The sequence below is a fragment of the Scomber japonicus genome, chromosome 21 (genome assembly GCF_027409825.1).
Source record: "Scomber japonicus isolate fScoJap1 chromosome 21, fScoJap1.pri, whole genome shotgun sequence".
NCBI lineage: Eukaryota > Metazoa > Chordata > Actinopteri > Scombriformes > Scombridae > Scomber > Scomber japonicus.
In genome coordinates, this window is record NC_070598.1 from 14,352,975 (window position 1) to 14,375,711 (window position 22,737).

Sequence of the window (22,737 nt, forward strand, 5' to 3'; positions counted from 1 at the left end):
CATCCAGTGGTAGATTTTACTTATGCAGAATGTGTTTTTTTCAGTGACAGAAATATCAAAGCATAAAAATGATTAAAATAATACACTTTTTTTGTGATATCTGCTTTGCATATTTTATTAATGGGTGTGTACTGGCATATCTGCGAATTATTTCACGTGCACTTCGCACTTAACAAACGCCCTGAGCAAGTTGAAAGCAGGTGACACTTCAGAAAACGCACACTTCACAGAGAATGGCCTGCACCGCTCTGTACCACCCTTAGCCTTTCTTTTCAATTCCTGACATGTCATCATCCTTTGAAGAGCTGTGTAGAGGGTCCCTATCAGTGCTCCATACCTCTGAAGAGTCTGAGTGGGCTTCAGAAGTGGTGAACCCTCACGTTAGACCTTTAATGAGCTGTCATTTTCCTTACTGAAAGATATGCTAACTGGCTACATTATGCATTGAGCTCATATTTAGAGGGGAGGGTCTGTACAGATTGCATTTAACTTTATCAGCTCAAGAAAAAAGTAGGAGGAAAAGAGTGAATTTATTTTCACCGGGACTGTAATCTTAATGCATGCAAGCAAATAGATAGGAGGACAAGTCAAAACCAAGTATTTTACTTAAAGTTACTTTGAATATGCACTTAAAGCCTTGACAGAAATATACAGAATATGTGTCTTAACTGTCTACCAGCTGCACAATGTCCTTGTATAATGATCCACATGACTTGCAGTACAAAAAATACATTATTTTAGACTTAATCATCCTTCCCCCTTTCTCAACCCCATTTGACAAACATTGCACTGTCAGAGCTGACTGACAAACCATGCGGAAGAGTGACATCAGGTATCCAAGAGCCACAACTGACCCCAGGCCTTCAGAAGGACACATAGCTACAGAAAACATCAAATGTCAAGTATGGGGGGACATGCAAGGAAACGGATGTGGCCTACATGGCATTACCATACCAGGGGCTGCCGTTGCCCTAAAAGGGACTTTACTTCCATCAGGCAAGCTGATCGGCTAGACTGACAACAGCGTTATGGTTATTTTCCCTGACAGCTAGCAGAGCCTACTGGCTTCCAGGAACGGCGAGGTCAATTACGTGATGGGTCTTAAAAGCGAGCCATCTGCTTTTGGAAGGAAAAGGACTCAGTGTCAGTCTGGTTAGTTTTGTGGTTTTCTATATAAATTCAAGACTTAGGTTTGTCATTTATTTACAAGGAAGTTCACTTTGAGGTAATATGCTGTTAATTCTGATTCCTGATTTCCTTTGAAATGTTGTACCTATTTTTATTTGATCTATGATCAGTAATTTCTAGATAGTACGAAAAAAACATCCTCAAAATGAGAGGATGTCTACAGCAATGAGCCCACTGTGTACTCAAAACACCATATGTTTCATGGGGTCTAAAAAAACCCACTTTTGTATTCTGTTTGTATTCCTATCTGTCTGTCCATCTGTTTGTGTGCAGCTATAAATGTCTCTGTATCTTCATATTTGAAATGAGGTCAGAGTCTCAAACGAGTTCAACCAGGAGCTCTCTTTAAGAAACCTTTTAGAGAGAGGGAGGAAGGGAGATTGTGTTGTATCTCTTGTCTTACATCAAGAAGATATGACCTCTATCTTAGCATGTGTGAAAAGACAAATAACATCAATCTTACCAATTCCTCCCCTGCTAGTGCTGGGCTAACACCCTCATGAAGAGTTATATTGCTAACCCAGGGAAAGGTTACAGAAGAGCATACTGTGCCTGCTAGAGCTTACAGTATTACTTTGTGTGTGTGAAGAGTTGTGTTAATCATTTTGCGGGACACAATAGATCTGTTCACTCAGTTTCATTTGTGGACTCACCTTCCATTTGAGGCCTAAAAACTGCTTCCTACTAGGTAGGGGAAAACTGGGATTAAAGTTACACTTCAGATAAACATCATTTTAAAAGATAACGCTACAGACAGAAACTCATTTTCAATGTGACTCACATGTGTGTTCTATTAAATCCAGACGCTATTTTGTACAAATGTGGAAGAACTTCTGTATAGTTCCACCATTGTCTTATTACCTGTACGTTTGTATTGCATGTTGGTTTTTTTTATTGTATGTTATTTATGTGCTGCAACTTTTCTCCCTGTCTCCAAGACAAATTTCTCCCTGGTGGAGACCAATAAAGTAACCTAACCTAACCTAGTTTGACTTTGAACAGGGGTTGTGCACTGTTACTTTTGACCGTGTGAATCAGGACAAAAGTAACACACAGTTGAGTCAGAAGTAACATAATCATAAAATTATTATCTTAATAAAAAAATACAACAATCAATGTGCATTTGGATTCATGCTATTTTTAAGACCTATGTAGATCATTCCATTAACACATTTTGTTTCCTTAAATTCCTGCATCAAATCATATTGATTTACAGTTAAATATCATTTTAAGATGACGGCGAAAGAAATGCTCATTGTCACTGTATTTTCAGCTCGTTACTATAGAAAGACGAAAGAAACACCAATGTTACAATCGTCCAGACAATGACTCCCAATAGTTACACCTGACTTATATATTGAAAAACTCTGACATGGCAAACTTCAGGATGTGTTAAAGTAATAAATAATCTGTCAAATGATCATAACGATGGCACATGAAACAATAAAAACAACTTGTCATTCAAAAACATTTACCGCTCGAGTGAATTTACTCAAAAACAGCTTTACACAAATAAGCAGGTATATGCAAACCAATCATACCCATGGCAGAATAATAATGTTTTTAATTTGCTTCTGAATGTCACACAGTGGCGACGGATCTCAGGTCAAAATAACAAAATAAACAAATGTGCCGTCACTAATGGGGCAGTCCTATTTCTTTACATTTTGACTACAGCTTGTGCCGTTATGATGGCTACTTGACTTGGTATCTGATTCTCTTATTTAATTTAACCTTTGTGTCGTCCTTCCGGGTCAAATTGACCCCGTCTGTTTTGACTGTTCCTTCTTTCTTCCCTTCCTTCCTTCTCTATTTCTTTCCTTCCTCTCTTTCCTCCCTTCCTTCTTTCCTTCCTCCATCCACCTTCCTTCCTTCCTTCCCACCCTCCTTCCTTCCTTCGTTCCTACCTTCCTCCCTTCCTTCTTTCCTCTGTCCTTCCTTCCTCCCTTCCTCTTTTCCTTTCTCTCTCCCTCCCTCCTTCCTTCTTTCCTCCCTCCCTCCTACCTTCCTTCCTTCTTTCCCTTCCTTTCTTCCTTCCTTCCTCCCTTCCTCCTTTCCTTTCCTCCCTCCTTCCCTTCCTTCTTCCTCCCTTCCATCCTTCCTTCCTCCCTTTGTTCTTCTTCCCTTCCTTCCTCCCTTCCTTCCTTCTTTCTTCTTCCCTTCCTTTCTCCCTCCTTTTTCCCTTCCTTCCTCCCTTCCTTCCTTGACTCAAGGACAACAGGAGGGTTAATAAACAGCACACAATCACTCAGTGAATTGTGAAGTTTTAAATTGAGCTGATGTCTGAACAAAACAACTTTTAATACCATGCTCAATACAACTACCACTACCACTAAACAAAATGATCAGGGGTCTTTCGCAACCTGTCAATAAATCAGCTCTGATTAGAAAAAAAGAACAAAACCTCACAGTGATGTTGTGTTACAGGGCTGATTGTTACAGAGTCTAGTTTCTGGTCCACCTAGTGCCAATTCTGTCAGTTCACACAGACTCACTCTCTGTATACACCTCGTCTGTCTTGTTGTTTTTCGACTACTGCTGCTTTGAGCACACATTCTCAATTATCTGCAACTTTTCCAAAGGACTGCAAAGTTTTTGGATTACTTTGGAGATATCATGGACTCAAATCCATACTTCAAGCTGGAAAGAGCTGAGGCCCAGCACCAAACTCACTACTCTATACAACATAGCTGTAGTTGCTGAGCAGTTCAAATCCTGGCCTACACACACCAAGGTTTTCCAAAAAGGCCTTTTCCCCCAAGATAACAAACGTGTAAAATGTGACAGATTTGAAGTGCTTGTTCTTTAATTGTGTGTTTCTATTACATGTAACTTTTTATATTTAGTCCTCTATATTTCAGAGCACAATCTGTTTGTTGTTGAACAGCCACAAATCCATGAACATCCAAGCTGCCTTTCACGTGTTCTCTTACCAAGTCTTCATGGTGGAGAGAAAGTCATGTGTCTAAGGTCAAGTTGCTCAGTGTAGAGCTACATTTTTCATTCTGTATGTTTGCATTCAGTCTTTTATATTGTCAGTCTCATTTTCCACAATTATAATTTTACTATTATTAGTCTGATGTATTCTGTACACAGAGCAGTTGCATATCTGTCCAGCATAGGAGAGCAGTCCCTCCTCTGTGCCTCTTTCTTCCTCCTTTGAGAGGAACCATTTAGCATCAGGAGTACTGTTACTGTTTTATAATGTTATTTACATTCAGCCAATAATACATTTATAGTTTTACTGCAGTAAAACCAAGCTTTTAAATATTATGCATTAAAATGTACTTGTAATGGAGCATTTCTACATATTTAGTAAGAGAGGAGTGATTGAGTATTTTTAAATTCCATTCTTTCATTTTCCATACTGTTTATACTCTAGAGCTAGCCATGAGCAGGTACTGTGTGGGTGAGAGGCAGGGTACACCCTGGACAGGTCGCTGGTCCATCACAGGGCTAACTACGGGCAATTTAGAGTGACCAATTTACTTAAGATACATGTTTTGAGTCTGTGGGAGGAAGCTGGAGTACCCCGAGAGAACCTACGCAGGCACAAGGAGAACATGCAAACTCCACACAAAAGGGCCCCAGCTGGCTGGGGGTCCGAACCCAGAACTCTCTTGCTGTGAGGCAACAGTGCTAATCACTGCACCACCATACTGAGTATTTCAAGTAGAAGGTAGAAAAGTACAGGTAGAAGTAGTGTAGCATGTAGTGGATTCTTTGAAAGACTATAATTACATTAATAAACATTAGGATATATACTGTTCATGTGTGGTTTCACTTTTCTTATATGCACCTGAGTGACACTCCACTTATTTAACAAATAAAGATCAGTTAAAGGTGCAGTGTTTAGGATTTAGTGGCATTTAGCATTGATGTTGCAGATAGCAACCAACTGGATACCCCCTCCTCCCCTTTTCCCTTTCAAAGAAGTGAGAGAGCCTATGGTGGCCACAAAACTAGTTTGAGATCAATGTTGAGATTTACAGTTCAGTCAAATGTAAACACAAAATAACTGGGCTATAGTGCAACTAGGTAAGAGAAAAGTAGTTTCCTGTCCATCTCACACTTTTCACCTTTTGTTCAAAGGATTGATGTCTTTGAAACAGTATATTTTTGCAGAGCTTCTTTCTAAAGGTACCACTTTTTAAGTTAGGTTTCGTAATGTGGTACTTCCTCAACTTGTGAAAGATGCTGACAACTAGTAACTGTGGTCCAGTATTACACTACAGATGTCCTCAAATGGAGAAGAGGCAGTGTCAGAGTCATCAGCTGGCACTACAGATGACATGTCCACAGGTGACAAGGAGACCATTTCATCCTAGGCCACAACACTGCCAGCGCTCCCTGGAGGAACCCCACAGAGGACCATTAGATGGCAGAAAATGCTCTGGAACTGAACTGAACTGAACTTGGGCTGTTGTTCCAGTCACCTGTAATTTGAACATGAAGTGCCATTATAGTGCTGCATTATATCATCTAATAAAAATGTTCCTTATAATATAGCACTGTGTACTCAAAAATGTAGGCCTCAGTGTAACTGAACAGGAGCTCCAAATGGTGCTGGCTTAAGTGGTATGTGCAGACATAACACTGTGACTGAAGCAGCTCTGGAATCATCAAGATTAATGTTTCAATGTTAATAATGGAGCCAGTCACAGATAAGTACAAATACAATTAATAATAGTAAAAAATGTCAATATTGTATCATCATTATCTCTACCTAATTAGCCAATATCACGTAAACACAACACATTTTTCTGTCATTGTGACACTCAAAAAATGTATCCGCTGATTTACCAATGCCTCTTTTACAATGTAAGTGTAGGGGGAATAAGTCTTTCAAATGCATCATACGCCTCCATCATTTTTCCAAGCTGTCCACTCAAGACAGTCCACTGTAGAAACATAGACGTTTCTACATCTACAGAACCCACTCTCTATGCAGATATAAAGGGCTTATTGTAATGAAAATGCAAAAATTCTTCTTTTCAGGTGATTATTATTATATACTAATTAAAACAAAGTTATGCATATTATATTCCATTTCTGTCGACTGCCACTAAATTCTACACACTGCACCTTTAACTTACCAAAAGGAGTAGCCCACAGTATAGCCTACTTCTCAATCTGTAAAAGCAGTTATCTTTAGCAGTTCTGAAGGGAGTTTTCTAAAATAAAATAAATCTAACCCGGGTAATGTTGTCATAAAAGCTGTTACAAACCGTGGGTGTGGAGTTTGAAAGATGAGCACATTCCTCCATTTACCAGACAGGGAGGGTCGGACAGGCACAATTGAGTTGCCTTATGGGCAGTATAAGCTCCAGTGTTGGAGTGAAATTTGACTCATAGTGACTATATTTGTGATGTTTGTATTGAAAGACTAAATTACTGGTGTGGCCCACCCTTTAGTCTGGGTGTAGCCTACATAACTCAACACCTTTCACAACGCTGAAAAAAAATCGAGAAACAATAACAAACGTGAACAGTTACCCCCTCTTTTATATTGAAGGCAAATGTTGACACTCCCCACCGGAAGACTGTGTCACCATGGCGACAGAACGCGGACAGTTTAGACTTTTAGCTCAGAAGTTCAATAACAAATCAAGAGCTATAAACCGGTTCTCATTTAGCGGAATTATTGCTACAATTAGTACGTTACTTTACGCTCGTTAACATTTAAAACTTCATCGTTATTGGCCTTAAACTGCCCTTACTAATGTCGTTTCAAAGGGGTCAATACCGGTGAAACAAATGGCAGCGCGAAAAGCAATTACTCCCACAGTGCGGCCGGTGAGGACGTCCAAAAGAGCTGACAAATCATCTCCTGCATTTATGGAAAGGTAATCTGTCAACATGCTACTTTACTGTTTTTTCACCTGCGTGGAGTTTAGCACTCCTGCCAAAACTGTGTGCAGAAACGGTGGCAAGTGAAGGGATTTATAGACGGTGTTTACAGCAAAACACAACAGAAGCACAACAAAAATCAATACAGTTATATGTGTTGAGAGTGAGACACTTAACTCCATACTCAAATTAAGAAACCTAATTCCTTCCCCGGTGAATGTGTGGGCACTAAATGCAGCAAAGAACACCAAAATACAAAAATAAAAAGAATGTGAGTTACATTTTATTACCTTTACAAGGGTGGAGGTTTGCTTGTTTTGTTTAAAACTCAGTGATATTCAATTTACAATGACATAACAAAGAGATAAGCAGGGAATCCTCACATTTGAGAAGCTTGTTCTGCATTGTTATCTTATTATATTATTGTTTACCTTTTCACACTCATAGAGATGCTACAAAAGAGTGCTGACTGTTCCAAATGTCTAGTAAAAGTTAACTATTTTAGTAATTGGTAGCTGAAATCTAGCATGTAACGTTCATCAGTTTAAAACTACACCAAAGATGATTTATTCATTAAGTGTTGCTATTTTGAAAAGTGAAAACGATTACTTACTGAAGTGAGGTGAAGTACTGAAATTAGAAGGATTAAGCATTATTAACCAGGGCAGGTGCAATCAGACAAACTTGAGCAACATTTCTCATTTCAAGACAACCACAGGAGACATGTGAACATAACACCTAAAACACCACCTAAAACTAAGCACAAATAGGTCATATCTAATAAAATACACAGTGTGCAATGTGCAACATGTGACTTACATTATTTAAAATTATAAAATGGAAAAAATATATGGCCTACTAAACTGCTTATGCCATGTCATGATATTACAATATCCAAAATCTAAGGTGATATCATATTGTGATATTGATATAATATATCAATATATTGCCCAGCCCTAATATATAACATGCATGCCCAAATGTACATGTATTAATGTATATCCACATAAATACATGTTATACAATGTTATACTGTACATACAACACAGAAATTAAATTTAATTAAACAATCTGATGGCAGCTGGCAGTTTACACTTCCTGCAGTGTTCAGTCCTGCCAGGACATGAAGTGGGTGTGTGTCGGATTGCTCATTATTGAGTTCAGCTTTGAAAGCAATCTCACCTCTGCCACCTGCTGAATCATGCCCCAATGATGGAGCTGGCCTCCACACTCTGGTAGAAGGTAAACAGGAAAGGCCTACAGACATTAAAGGATCTCAGCTTTCTGAAAAAATGCAGTAGGCTTTGCCCCCTTTTGGACAGTGCCAGTGCCAGTCCAGCTTTACTCCAAGGTATCTATTGCTGGACATGAGTTTCGCCTCAGTCCCCTGAATGGTAACTGCAACTGATTTGGGCCTCTTCCTCCTAAAATCCACAATAACCTTATTCTGTGAGATGTTTAGCTGTAGATGATCGTGGTAGCACCAAAATCCTAATAATGCGCCTGTATTCCTCATCATGTCCACCCTCAGTCCAACCAACAACCGCTGAGTCACCTGAACATTTCTGAAGAAAGCAGTTGTCTGCATTATAATGGATGGCACACAGGTTAACAGGATAGGAACAGGACATTTTCTTACCAGGTAGATGTAATAAAGATATCATTAATGATACTAAATACTAAAATATCACAGATTTATTCATTTATGCTGTGCTTGTTTTCTTTAGCTAAATAGGGACATTGACACGGGTCATTTACTGCCAGATGTGTAAGATAAAAATGAAGTAGTCTGTTGAGAGCCTATTTGTCTCATACTCCGGTGCCTCCAAAGAACTGCTTGCAGAACAACAGGTGGCATGAAAACGTCTGTGTCACTTCCTTGTCATGTCTAATTACTTTTTTCGTAGAATGCCATCTGAGATCCTGATCAAGATCCTGTCATACCTGGACGCCTCCGCTCTTTTCAGCATCAGTCACATCAATAAACTCTTCTATCAGCTTGCCAATGATAAGTAAGTATCATCCAGGTTTTGTTAATGCACCACACATACATATACAGTACATTATTGACAGTAAGTAAAGACAAGTCAGTGAGTTTCTAAACACTGCACTCTAAGGTTTTTTTCTATATTTTGATCCTTAAAGTCTTGTTTTCTTAAAGCTACTGTGATCAACATTTTTATATTAATAATGGATCACATGGGTACTTGAAAATGGTCATTTGCAGTGATGAACCCATAGGAAATAATCAGCTCTACAGTGTCTTCTATCTCATTTTTTTTTATTTTCTGCCTACAACTTCACTATTTTTAGTGTGCAAGTGTTTCAAAAGGACCACGAAACAAATTTTAGAGGTTGTGTGATTACATATAAAGTCAGACATGTCAGTACACGCAAATTCACCTAGGGTAGTGCGAATTGATGTGTCTGTGCGAGTTGAAAATGCGGAAGAATTTGCTCGTTTTTGCAGGGCTTTACGAATCTGTTTCATAAATTTGCAGAGACAAGAGGGAAAAAAAGAGAGACTGGAGGGAAATAACAGCAAGAACGGGAGTCTAAACTGAACACAAACATACAGGCATATTCCCACAGACAAGTTCGATGCACTCAAAGCTAACGTACAGTTGGTACATTGGGTGTTTTGGGCAAATAAACACAAACAGTCCAGCAGTTGCCTATGACGCGAGGCGAAAATTTGCTTGTTCTGTCTGAATGCACCAGATGTAGGCAGCTGTTCTCATCAGAAAAGCTCTGCCCAAAATATGACTCCAGATGAATGCTAATGTTGTCCCATATCTGCTGAATGTGTACATGGGCAACTGCTCACCATAAAAGTTTTTTTTATGTATTTTGTTTGTTTACAAAAAGCTGTTGCTGCTGCCAAGTGGCCAAAAAAATCAGTAAATGCAGGTTTAAAAATATAGAAAAATATATACTATACCAGAAAGATCATTTCTATATTCAGTACATTTAAAAAACACTTATTTAAAGTATTTTTGACTGACAAAGTTTGTTTTGCCTTGATTGTAGAGCAACTATCTCCATTATTTATTCTTGATTTAAAATAGAGACATAAGAGTTTTTTAATTTCTGTTTTTTTCACTGCAGATTCACTTTTTGAATGACAAATATTTTTCAAACTCTAATTAGAAATCGCTTTAGCTACATAATTCATAGTTTGTCCAAACATTTGATTGTTACTGTTCATATGAGGAAACATCAGAGAATTTTACTGTTTTAGGCTGGAAGACATTTAACAAAAAAACATACTAGACATTTTCTATATCATTCAGTCAGTAGTTTTTTCTACTCACAGGCACTCACTCATTTGTCTTTTGTCCATTTTTACCAATACAATCACTACAGTTCCCTGTGGAAGAAGATCCACATAGCAGAGTTTAAGAAGAAGAAAAAGTCAAAACATGAGTGCATGGACAAGGTGCTGCCAAAGATGGCCACAGTTGAGGTTCGTGATCAGGCTGTGGGCTACTGGAAGTGGCTGCACTTCAAGACTGTCGCTGCATATGACATGAACAAGTGGAAAAGACATCTTGGACTCATCAGCCGTCACACTGGGCTGCCCAGCCAAACAGAGCGGGTCCTCAGGTAAGAGACGGAGCAAGGCAGAAATGGCTTTTGAAAACCGTTTAGATGAAATACTTAAGATGTATGATTTGTTTAATGTACCTGGTGCTTGATTTCCCTTACTAGACACTTGAGAGGCTTGACAAGTGTTGCAAGTGAATTAAGCTAATCAAAGTGCTTACTATGTATTGTGAAGTATTTGAACCTCTCAGCTACTGAGCAATAGCTAAGAAAAATATCGAATTATTTCTCTGGTCATTTCAGTTGAAAATGAGATGTTTTTATAGTTGGTTTTAGTGTATATCACATTGTACTGTAAACCATACCATATTCTGAGTTTGCCATCTGTTCAGTATGTGTAGCTGTTTACAATAGGCAGCAGCTCTGTGGGGTATCATGGGAATCCCTGTACGGTTTGTGGTTTGCAAACAGTAAAACTTAGTAGGTCCACCCTCGCTGTCAACAAAGTTCAGGGGTAAAGACTAGAGGGCAGTTCAAGCCACCGGCAATCAAAAACAAAGGATGGTTTGTTTTTCATATTGCACTTAATGACACTTTCTTATTAAAGGTGAGAAAGGAGGTCTGTGTCTGAATGCGATGTCTGCTCAGGGGGATGCCAGCATGCAGGGTAAAGCTCCCTCACCACCACCGCCACGGTTTCTGCTGTGTTTTTATAACCTCTGATTAGAGGCTGTGCAGCACTCAATTTTGAGTTCTGTGGCAGTCGCTGTGGTACAGAGGGGAAGTAGAAATAATTGTGTTCCTCGCAGAGGCTGTCTGAATTGTTGAAGTAAATTACTTAGCCCCCCAACCCCTCATCCACAACACACACATGCACACACACCTTCCTCTTTCCTCCCTCCTTGCACCAACTCAGACAATTCCCTGTGGGGGATTGTCTGTTAGAGACATTCAGGAGCATGCGATTTACCTTGGTAATAATCATTTCACAAGACATCACACATACAGACAATGCAGAGTGAAATCCCCAGGGTCATCTGAGGCCTCCTGGGCTGCTCCAGTTTTTAGCTTTGTTCCCCCACTTAATTGATATTGTATGGTGCCTCAGCGAGACACCGGCTGCATCACAGTCGGGGTAGCCCTGAATCACAGTTTAGACAGAATTGGATCAAGAGATTTATCACAACAGCTGCGGTTTCGTTTCATTCGTTGCATATCATTTCATTAGCATGAAAAGCTTAGCTCGCACTACTCCCTATTGCTGTCTAAAGAAACATAATAGCCATTAAATCCATAGTTTGCATGATTTAAAGTGTAAGACTCAGCTTTAACCAACACTGCAAGAAGATTTCAGTTTTGTACAGCAATTGCAATTGTACTAGTATTTTCATATGGCTATTAAGGAATATGAAGTGAGTCTTGTTGCAAATGTAAAACAGAGAGCTTATTAATTTCTGTATTGTTGGTGTTGTTAAAATGTCTTTCTCTCTTCACACTGCAAGTTAACAATTGTCTATGCTTTTATTGCAAAATCTCAAATGTCTGTCTCATCTTATTGCTGTTATTTTGCATTGTGTTATTTCAGAAACTTGCATGTCACTTGGGAGCTAACAGTCTCTGATAAGTCAGGGCATGAGGCCACTTTTGAGCTGCGCCGGTCCCAGTTCTTTGAGACTTCTGTGACTCTGTGCTGGAGTGGAGGCTGTTTGCCCGACTACCAGCAGATTTCTACCCTGCAACTCCACGGTGTCAGGAGGATAGCTCTCAACTGCCCCGGCCTAAAGAAGTAAGACAGCCAGTGTCCATATCTACTCTCTCTCTTGCTATCTCCTCTTTTCACTCCTACTGTCTTTTTTCCTTGCTCTGTCAGACCTGGCTGGAGGTCCCTCATGGCAAGGTTAGACATGGAGACTCTAACTAAAAACGCACAGGGTTTTGGCCAGGACAGACTGGTTGAACTGAAGCTGCTACAGCCTGGCATCATTGTTGGTGTTTGGAAGGTAATTACTTCAAAGGCAGTCATGGCACTTTTAAATTATTGTTCATTACCTTACAGTAGCTGGGAAAGGTGATTTAGGTTGGTAAATAGCTTACATTTCCTGTCAGTAATATAAACAATGTGCAGTATGTCTAATTTGAGTGATGGCTCTCTTCACAGGACCAGCGCTGCATTGCCTTTCTCATGTTCACCCTTCACTTCCACAGGCTGGTGGAAAAAAGTATCCAGGGATCCTCTGATCGGTAGGCTGCACTTGAACAGGCGCCTTTTATTCACATGCTTATATGGCGTGCAGTGTATCACCATCAGATGGTTAGGGCTCAAATTCAAAGGATACAATAACTGACAGGATTGGTTTGACTCTCTTGAGGTGATCCCTACTATATGATGCACTGTTGGGTGAGATTGGAACCATTAGCATCACTGGCTCATGTGTTTTACCACCACAGGGGATAATGTGATTGTACCAGATTTTATATGAAGAATGTTTTGTACCCTTTTTCACTATTTTCTTCTTGTATGTCAGGACCAGCTAAGCATGACTACACCCATGATTTGTTTTAGTAATTAAGACCCAGAGCAGGTGTTAATTCCACCCAAACACTAAAGCAATTGAATACACTTGTTAGCAGACCTTAAAACACAGAGGATTAATTGTATAAATTTGCTGCTTTAATGTTTATTATTATTATTTTATTTTGAATGAAATCTGTGAATGCACAGGGCATGATGGCACTTGATGACTGAAAACCAGTGGGCTAGACCACACAGTGTTCACTATGTATTCCCTTGCATTTGAAAATAAATTGTAATCTAGTTGCTGTTTAGAGTTGAAGGTGATTCACTTCAGTTTTAATCTGACAGGTATGATGAATCATCTTCAGGATTACATAGCTCACTTCATAGTGTTGCACTTACTGTGAGTCTGCAGCATAGTGTGGTCATAGCCCCCTCTCCTGGCTTCTTGTGAGAGCACACTGTTAAAGTACGTTATCATTACACTCCACAAAAGTAATAAACCCTCTGAAATGCCTTCTTAATGAAATGTCTTAATGCTCTTTTTCACTCACCACAGGCCCTCTTTCATTTACCTTTTTACTTTTTCTTTCCTCCAGCCCCTATGTGGAGTCAATGGTCAACCCCCCTTTTGATGACATAGACCCTGAATACGGTCTCCATGGTTACCAACTACACATTGTTCTCCACGACACTGCATTCGAGATTATGTCTGAAAGCTTCTCCCAGCTCTTCTGCCGGAGAAGTAATCTATTTATATTCATATTCACAAAGTCACATTGTGACGAAGATGCTGACAAAATACATATGAGCTATTTAAAAGCTGGGGGAGGGGGGTTAGTGCCTCTAATGAGAGCAAGTGTGATTCATATGTGTGGTAACTTTGTGTGGTCTTTTTATTCTCATAATGCATATTTATAGTTAAATAACCTTCATTAGCTGTGTTCAATAAGACTTGAATTGTTTTTGGTGGTTATTTAAGCGTTCATAACCAGTTAACATCACAATGTTTCAAAACCTGCAGAACTTTTCACTTTAATCCTTAGTGATTTAACCTCATATAGTGTTAATTTATGAGGTGACACCCAATGCTACTTCTTATAGTGTAAAGGCTTACGTGTTTTCTGATGTCTTCTTTGACCAGCTCAGATCTGTGACGGACTAATCCAACTGACGGCCATCAGCAGGACCAGCTTGTCGCAGCATATACCTCTGTCAGGCAGCATCATCCTGCCCTGGAAGTGTGAAGCCCTGCAGGGTGCAGTGGAGGTACTACATGTACTGTAGGCTACGCATACTTGATTTCACTAGATAGAGCACAGTGCTTACATAACAGAAATAGCCTACATGTCTTTTTTGTGTGTGATTATCACAAAAGCTGTCTTTAGAAATTACAATGCAGAGTCTGGCTGAAACAAGAATACAATTGAAATCTCTCATTTTATAATAGATTTTGGCAGTTTTGTAGATGTGTGCCTGCCAGACTTTAGATATCTAATATGCATACTGTATATTGGTACCAAAATGAAATCACAACAACAATAGTCCAAATAAGTAAGAGGTGGTGACATAGGTTTATTTTTCTACTTCTTACCAGAATTGCTGCATCATGAGTCTGACTCTGCTGGATGAATCCAAGAAACCCTTTTGGTGTGTCAGCTCTCCTGTTTCCATGAAGCCGGTAAAGATGCCCACTTCTTATGACTACGATGGTGAGCACTTCCTAATCCACTATCAGGACTCTGATGGTCAGGTGAAGATGAATCTTGTCTGGATGAAGGAGCAGATGCAATTTTTACTTATTAGTTTAGTTGTTTATGTCACTACTTGCAAAGTCAACAAGCATTTCAGTAGAGATTACTGAACCTGCAGTATTTCTGGAACAAGTTTTGAGGTATTTCATCATTAACGTTGCATGCTATGACTTTGCTTCTATATAATCAGCATATCTACAACACCTTGTTTATATTGATAGAGTGTGCTACCTGTATCATCTGATGCTTCATTTTAAACTTAATTGATGTATTTACAGTATAACAGCAATTTATAAGGAGATTCATTTTTAATTTCAATGCTGAATAAATTCATATATTTTGTAATGGATGTATTAAATCATTTGCAATTTGATATATTTACTTTCTGTTTCAGTTTACCTGTTTGTCCTCCTGTCGGTTGAATTTTATGATGTCTCACCCACATTGTATTCTCAATTTTCAATCTGTTTGATATAAATGTGTATTGTCTTTACTCAATAAAAAGACAATGATGAAAAACAAAGTGAATTGAAACATTGAATTATTATTTTATAATATAATTACTACTAGAGTTTTGAATTACCCAATTTAAATGAAAATGTTATGATAGTTTTAGATCTGCTAATTAATTGATTGTAATAGTCTTAAGATATGTAAAATTGTGGCACACACCAGATGTTTTTACACTGCATGTGTAATTTTATTCTCAATACAGTCACTACAAAAACAAAACATCCTGAAAATATCCATGGTGGTTTGACTATATTAGTCATTAAAGCAAATCCTCAACATTAAAATATATTAATATGTATCACAATTTAGTTGTGATGAAGTAAGTGTTCTGTGGTTGTGAAAGTTATTTTGTTACAATTAAACACACATTTATTGTACTGTATCTTTACATGTGTTGATATGCAACTATTTACAGAAGTTAATACATTTGAAAGAGAGACATTTCAATCACAAGCATGCATATACAAATATGGATTTTTATTTATTTACTTAGTAAACACTCTTTATCCCTAGCAGAGCATGCATTGAATATTGAATCTAATTTGAGACCCAGGCTCAGAGGTGATTCAGGTCAATGCAGTCATTTTACCCTGCCAAACATGTAAATTACCACTCCTCAACAACATTCAGTCACTAATAAAAGAAAATGTTTACATACACCATAAATAATATTTTATCAGGACAGGCTGTGATAGAGTGCTATATAGAAACTTTATGTAGACGTTAGAGGAAAGATGATGATAGGTTATTGAGTATGTACAGTACATCCATCATGGAAGGTTCCTCACATTTGGTCTACAAGATTTTAAGAATACTGCACAATATCTTTATCATTTGTTTGCTTGCTGGCATAAGCAAATGTAGATTCTTACTGTATCTACTCAATAATAGTATTACGTTTTCTGTCTAAACTCTTGATTGTTTTTCTGAAAAAAAACAAGCCATGCTGTACATACAGTTTGTTAATGACATGAAAGTTAGATTCACACAGATCAAATTCTGTTTCCTTTTATCACAGCATTTATTCCTTAACATTACCTGGATTGCATTGGCAGCCTTTGTGTAATCATATTTAGATGAAATTTAGTTTAATGTCCACACCCTGGGCAAGTCTGGCCACAGCGATAGAATTAGTGTAGGGCTAAATGTTGGAAACAGTTGCTGTGCCACTGATGGGCCAGCGGTGCTGATGGCAATAAAATAAGGCAGGTCTCTAGGTAATAGGATTTCAGAGGCTTCCCTTCCTTTTCACAGTGAGGGTCATCATCACCTTGAAAATGATGCTTATTTTTCCAAACACATTACCAACTACATTGGCACTAGATCCAAAATCATTTGGGGAAATGAGCCAGAGGGAAAAAGAGGGATAACAGTATGTTTGATGAATTGGTCATGTGCAACACAACTGAATTTGAGACAGAAACTGTGATGGGGACAGAAAAGCTCTGGGAATCATAAGGTTCCCATGAGTTGTCATGTGTTTTTAACTTTCTACAGGCTTTGTGCTCTCTAACTGTATCCAGAGTTCATGTATAATACATCAGGGTTAATATGTCATGGCTATAAAGTGGCCAACCATGGGGATGAGAACCATATACAACTTCACTGGATTGCTGACTCAAACACTTAATGTACTGACAAATTACATGGTGCTGGCTATTACCTGGACTGAATGTTGTGTACCATGTATGACTTTCAGCTTACAAGTGTGTTACAACTCATTTCCATCACAGTGACCTTCATACATGTGTTTGCTGTCACATCAGCTGCTGCAAACTGCCATCAACTGCTGCAAACTGCCAATCCTTCATTCCCCTTTTATTAGAAAAAGCAGGAGCCAAAGGTATTGTGGGCGAGTAATTGACTCGTGAGAACATAAAGCCATTTATGAAAAAATTTGAGTCTGAGTAATGGCTAAACAAGGGATATGGATTTTCAGGGCAAGGATCAGGGAGCTTTGACTGAAAGCACTGCATGTTCTGTCTGTGGGGATGTAGAGACCATTAACTTAATACCCCGATGGTGATTTCCTATTAATTGTATTTTCTTGAAGAATTAGAATGATAAGAATGTAGTTATACAAGCATGTAAATGTATGGTTATGTGAAAATAGTTTAATGTAGGTTGTTCTCCAGTAGATGGCTCTCTTCAGTAAACAAAGGGAGATCCTTAAATGACACAGGGCTTTATATTTTCTGAATTCTTCCCATCTGCCAAAGACAATTACAGAGAAATGACTTACGGCAATGTGTTTGTTAGACCAATATGAACGTCTTTTCTGCAGATCATTTACACTCTTATTCGTCTTTATGCTGTTTTTTTTAATTCTCTCTTTTCCGCTCTTTTGCAATGTAATTACAAGACTGTATGTTAATCAAAACCTAATAAATTTAGTGACATAAAGCTTCATTAAACTCATCTTTCTTAGTTTCTTTCTTAGTTTCCTCAGAGGCTAATCTTGGAAGCAAATTGCTTCCATTTTTAGCCTTTAATTCTCTCCCCTGTGAGTGACCAGCTCGGTCCGCTAACTATTCAGCCTCAGAAGCAAATGACACAGGCTTTATTTAGTCCTCTCATTGGAGGAAAACAGTCAACTAATTAAATTCTCCAGGAGGGATCGTGATTGTCTCTTGGTGTGCAAATGTGCACACAACACGCATGTTCTTTTTTGTTCATTCACATCAACCCTTTGAACTCATACTGCTGTCTTAAAAGAATATTAGATCACAATTTTGCATTTCCCAAAAGAGTGGGTGATAATCATAGTTTTGTGTCACATTGATGAGTGCACGGCCCTCTCAAACCCTAATCCCTAACATTTCACATTTATTACCCCGTTGGGTAAGGAGGTGAGGCCAGGGAAGTTAATTGTGCTTGTAATGATCACAAAAACATCACCCACAACAGCTCACAGCACCTATGCCAAAAATCTCCCATTAGTAGAAGCATAATCTAGCAAAATATGTTTTGTTGACGCCATAAAATAACAGATGGCCAGTCATTTGCATTGCTGGAAGTGAACCCTGTTACCACTGACCATCAGTCCCCTCTTTCACCTTTCTTTCAGCTGCTATTTCTTCCACTCTTTCAATCCCTGTTGGGAAGGGTAACTGGATAGTGGGGAAAGCTTCAAGGGGGTGATTGTACTATAAAAGGTTCACGATGCCCAGTGACATCCCCGGTTTATTCACCCCTTTTAAGCGGTCCATCACGACCACACAGCTGTGGAGGAATCCATTTATATCAAAGCTGTTGCTCATCTTGTGGCTCCTAGAGCTCAGTGAGCAGTATGACAGGAGTGCCACTCCTATTGCATGGTCCGGTGTTGCCTTAAGTCTGGAATGATATAGGCTACAGTAGAGTAAATGTACAGTTATATTCCTGCATATTGCTGTGATACAGGTTGTGATGATCAGACACTTAGTCACAAGTACTTGTATAGACTTACTCAAGCACAATACTGAGGTGCTTTACCTGTGCATTTTCATTTTCTGCTACTTGATTACAATTCAGAGGGAAATTACAGTCAATTTACTCCATGACTGTTATCTGACAACTGTAGTTATCTTGTGAATTCAGGTTTTACATACAAGACTTGTAATCAATAAAAAACTTAGGCAGAGTATTTTTACATAGCAGCAACTTTTACATAAAGATAAAATATGCATATTCTGGAAATCAAGCTAGCACTAGCATGTGACTTGAATGCAAATGATTCTGCTCCTCCCTCACCTCCCTTTCCCTGCTCAGTTGTACTCCCCTCAGCCCTTCACCTGAATCTGTGATTGAATGCACCTGATGTATGAATTGAACTCTTCGATTCGACTAATTCGGGTATGAGGAGATTGCTAGCCTGTGAATTACCTATAGAGATGTCATCCAGCAGCTAATGCTAACTTGGAGCATTGGTATATAACTCCCAACATGGACTGTCGCTTAAAAATGAATCACAACCCTTTGACAAATTTGGAGCATATTTGAACTCTCATATATAATATTACTTCAAAATGTTTCCCTGGCATTTTAACAAAAAAAATACACAAGCTAAATTGCAAAAAGAATGTAGGATGCAAAAATCAGGCAGGATTCACAGAAAACAGTCTGGGCTCTGCTAGTACAGAGTTCCTGGAACAATTGGTTTTAGTGCAAAGGTCTGTGCCTGAGGCTAACTCTATTGATCTGAACCACTATTAAGAGGGATAGACAGAGAGAGCCGGAAAGATATATAACCAAAGAGAGAGAGGATCATACTGAGGCACAGTTGAGACACACAAAGAAAGCCTCCCTCTTTATATGTGGACTGATTTTAATGGTGTGTGTCATGGTTACAAACACCTGCACTCGTGGGTTTTGTGTTGCTAAATCTTATATGTGTGTAGTGTATGTATCTGAAGAGTCAGTGATGTGTTTGGTCAATAACAACCAACCAGGCACTGTTTATTTCCTCTGTAAGTCTATGAATTATTGAAAAGCCAGTGGTTAGTTGTATCCATGACATGGTAGAGTGTTGTGTAGACTTTTGACACTGGGATACTCCGAGGGGACCATTATTCACCGCTTGTGTCTGACTTGTTACTGTGAAGTGCCACAGTGAGTTCTTCATTGCCAGCTTACAGCTCTGACTGAAATGAAAAATTAAACACAGATAGTTTGGGGTCATTTGAGGTCATTGTTGGAGACATTGGTGACAGTACTGTTTGGAAAACTGGAAATGCAGTTATTAGGGATTTGGCCGAGTGAGATGTCACACTTGAAAACCACATTAAAACATTAACATCACCACTAATTGATGTTTTTGATTTGTCTCTCCATTTTTTGTGTTCTCATTTGTTGAATCCAAATTTTCAATACAATAAAGTTGCCATTACAAGTACTTCTATTACAGACACAGTTAACCGATCCAGTCTGGTAGGGTATTATTGCCTTTTAATCAAATCTCTGTTATGGGGCCACCTGTGTGTGACATCCATTAAAGATGATGGCAGTCACTGCAACCGGGATAACATTTCCACATGCTTGCACCTGTCGTTAAAGCAAATTAAGACAGATATGTTGGGCAGTCTGCCACACTTATACCTTGGCATTTTCTCGGATACCTGCCAAATAATGTAAATGTCGCTGAGTCATAACATTGTCATTCAGTTTAACTACTGTACTCACTATGGTCTATGAACGGTATAAAATTCCATGTCTCTCGTGGTGCCATTAACAGTTAATTTGTTTTTTGGCACTGAATGTGTTTGCTTTTACAGATTCTCTCTACATCTGTCTTCATGTTTTATGTTGCTGCTAGGATCTGGTTTTGTGGAGCGTATTCAATTAATGAGATTCACCTCCGCTGTTACTATGGCAATGACCCTTGACTGAGCGTTTGGGACCTTATCTGCCATTGGCTTTTGCACAAGAAGAGTGACCTTTGGAGGGGGAAACGTAAAACATATCTGCTGATCTCTTACAGACACATAGCAGGGAATCAAGTGTCATACAAAAGGCTTACTAGTTGAAGAGAAAAAGATGCTTAGTTGTTTTTTAGCCACACTAGCAGCATGGTTCTAGGGAAGGCAGTGTCTGCAGGTCTGTCAGCCATCACTTTGGTACTAATTGAAATATCTCAACTATTAGAGGGTTGACATTACATTTTGTCCTCCCTTTATCACCACCATGATGTTTGGTTTTTAGAGAAAGACAGCTTGGATGGATTTCCATGAAATGTGGTACATATATCAATGCTGCTCAGAGGAAGAACTGTAAAAACTTTGGTGATGCCCTGACTTTTTATCTAGCATCATTGTCAGGTTGAAGTTCCCACTTATTCATTGAAATAGTTACCAAATACATTGCATTGTAGACATTTATGTTTCCCAGAGGACAAAGTGATCCCCTGAATTTCACCATGAAGGTTTTGAGTTTAAAAACCAGTAGTGCAACATAGTCAGCAGTTCTACAGTATGTAGCTGATATCCTACATGGTACCCAGACTAATCCATAGTCACTCACACTTTACCAAAGTGGAATGAATGTGGAAGGTCAAGTATGGTGCACCTCGTTAAATTATGCTGTCATGTTAATCAAAGGCAATCCCTTTACTCACACACTCCATGATTGAAAGTGTCAGATCTGCCTGTGACTAATGAAAGTTATTCTCCCACAGCAACAATCCCTGAGGTGCTATGTTAAATACTGTAAGGACCAACATATCTGACTAATGAGCACAGTTAGTAGCAGTTGAGGTAAGGGCTTTAGTTTGTCTCTCTTACCTGGTGTGGTGTGTGATGAGAGATCTCCATTTGCAGGCATGATGATGATTGATACGCTTGGGTCCCAACTTTTTCACTGGAGTCTCCACACTTCATGATCACTCACCTCTGGTATTAGTAAGATGAATGGTCTTTCCATGTCTGGAACCCGAGAGGTAATTTTCTCTTACACTCATGTGAAAGCTGGGGTTGGGGGTGGTGGGCAACATGACACAGAGGAAGCACAGCTTAATAGTGATTGCAGAAAATGGTGGGGATCATTTTTCTTGTTTGCATAAGTTGTCATCCTGTAAATATCCCCTATAGCTTACAAAGATGTTCAGAGACTTTGCATTGAGATAAGAGGCTTTATATTGCATAACTTTAAAACATGTAAACACTGGAATTGCCTTTTTGCCTAAAATAACTCCTTACAGTGTGTTTCATAGTGTTTATCTTTATTTGTCCTTATTTTTTAAAGCATAATCACTATTTACTGACAGCGATACACTAGTGAGCAGGAGCCTTGGAGAAGGAAGAATAAATGACCAGAAGAAGACACTGAAGCACCTCTTGACTCTCTCACCCTTTTCTATAATATCTTAAAATGCCATTTATTTCCTTTTCAATACATCCACAGCATAACATTATATATTCTCTTAATACAATACTACATGAATATTACATAAATCAGTCCCATTATTCCAAGAGTCAATAGTTATTACAACATTTTTTGTGGACTGTACAGGTCATAACCCGACTCTTTTGGCAGACATGCAGCAAATCTCTGTGTATATTTTGCTAGATAATCACTTTTGTTGTTTTCCCTTAAAGCAGTTTTGAGTGATTTGCGGGTCATACTCAATAAAAGCATCCTGATATTGAAGCAATGCTTTAGATGAATGTTCAGCAGTCCTGGATTTGGGAAATTGCTTTGCTTGCCAAGCAACTTTAGGCCAGAACAACAACAATAATGACTCACAATGAATCTACTCTGGTTTTTGTTATCTGCAAATGAAGCTTAACGTGTTTCTGAATGCTCTACAGAATGTTCCCTATTATATGTTTACAAGACATCCAGGGAAAAATAAGACTCTTCATCATATAATGAATGTCAAAATAAAGATTTGGGGAA

The 22,737-nt window shown here is 38.7% G+C and overlaps 1 protein-coding gene and 1 long non-coding RNA gene across 2 annotated transcripts in view; one reads left to right on the top strand and one right to left on the bottom strand.

Annotated features, from left to right (window-relative positions):
• The first annotated feature begins 6,945 nt into the window (after positions 1-6,945).
• On the top strand, positions 6,946-15,024 carry fbxo15 (F-box protein 15). The gene is made up of 9 exons (XM_053342753.1): positions 6,946-7,034; positions 8,946-9,050; positions 10,405-10,644; positions 12,170-12,370; positions 12,455-12,584; positions 12,743-12,825; positions 13,699-13,844; positions 14,244-14,368; positions 14,697-15,024. The coding sequence occupies exons 1-9, from the start codon at positions 6,946-6,948 to the stop codon at positions 14,961-14,963; spliced, it is 1,386 nt and encodes a 461-aa protein (XP_053198728.1). The 3' UTR covers positions 14,964-15,024.
• LOC128382743 (uncharacterized) overlaps positions 14,737-22,737 on the bottom strand; it is a 47,191-nt gene continuing 39,190 nt past the window's right edge. The window contains exons 2-3 of the long non-coding RNA XR_008323807.1: positions 21,624-21,764; positions 14,737-14,869 (exon numbers count right to left, since the gene is read on the bottom strand). This is a non-coding gene — a long non-coding RNA (uncharacterized LOC128382743). The remainder of the gene's footprint in view (positions 14,870-21,623; positions 21,765-22,737) is intronic.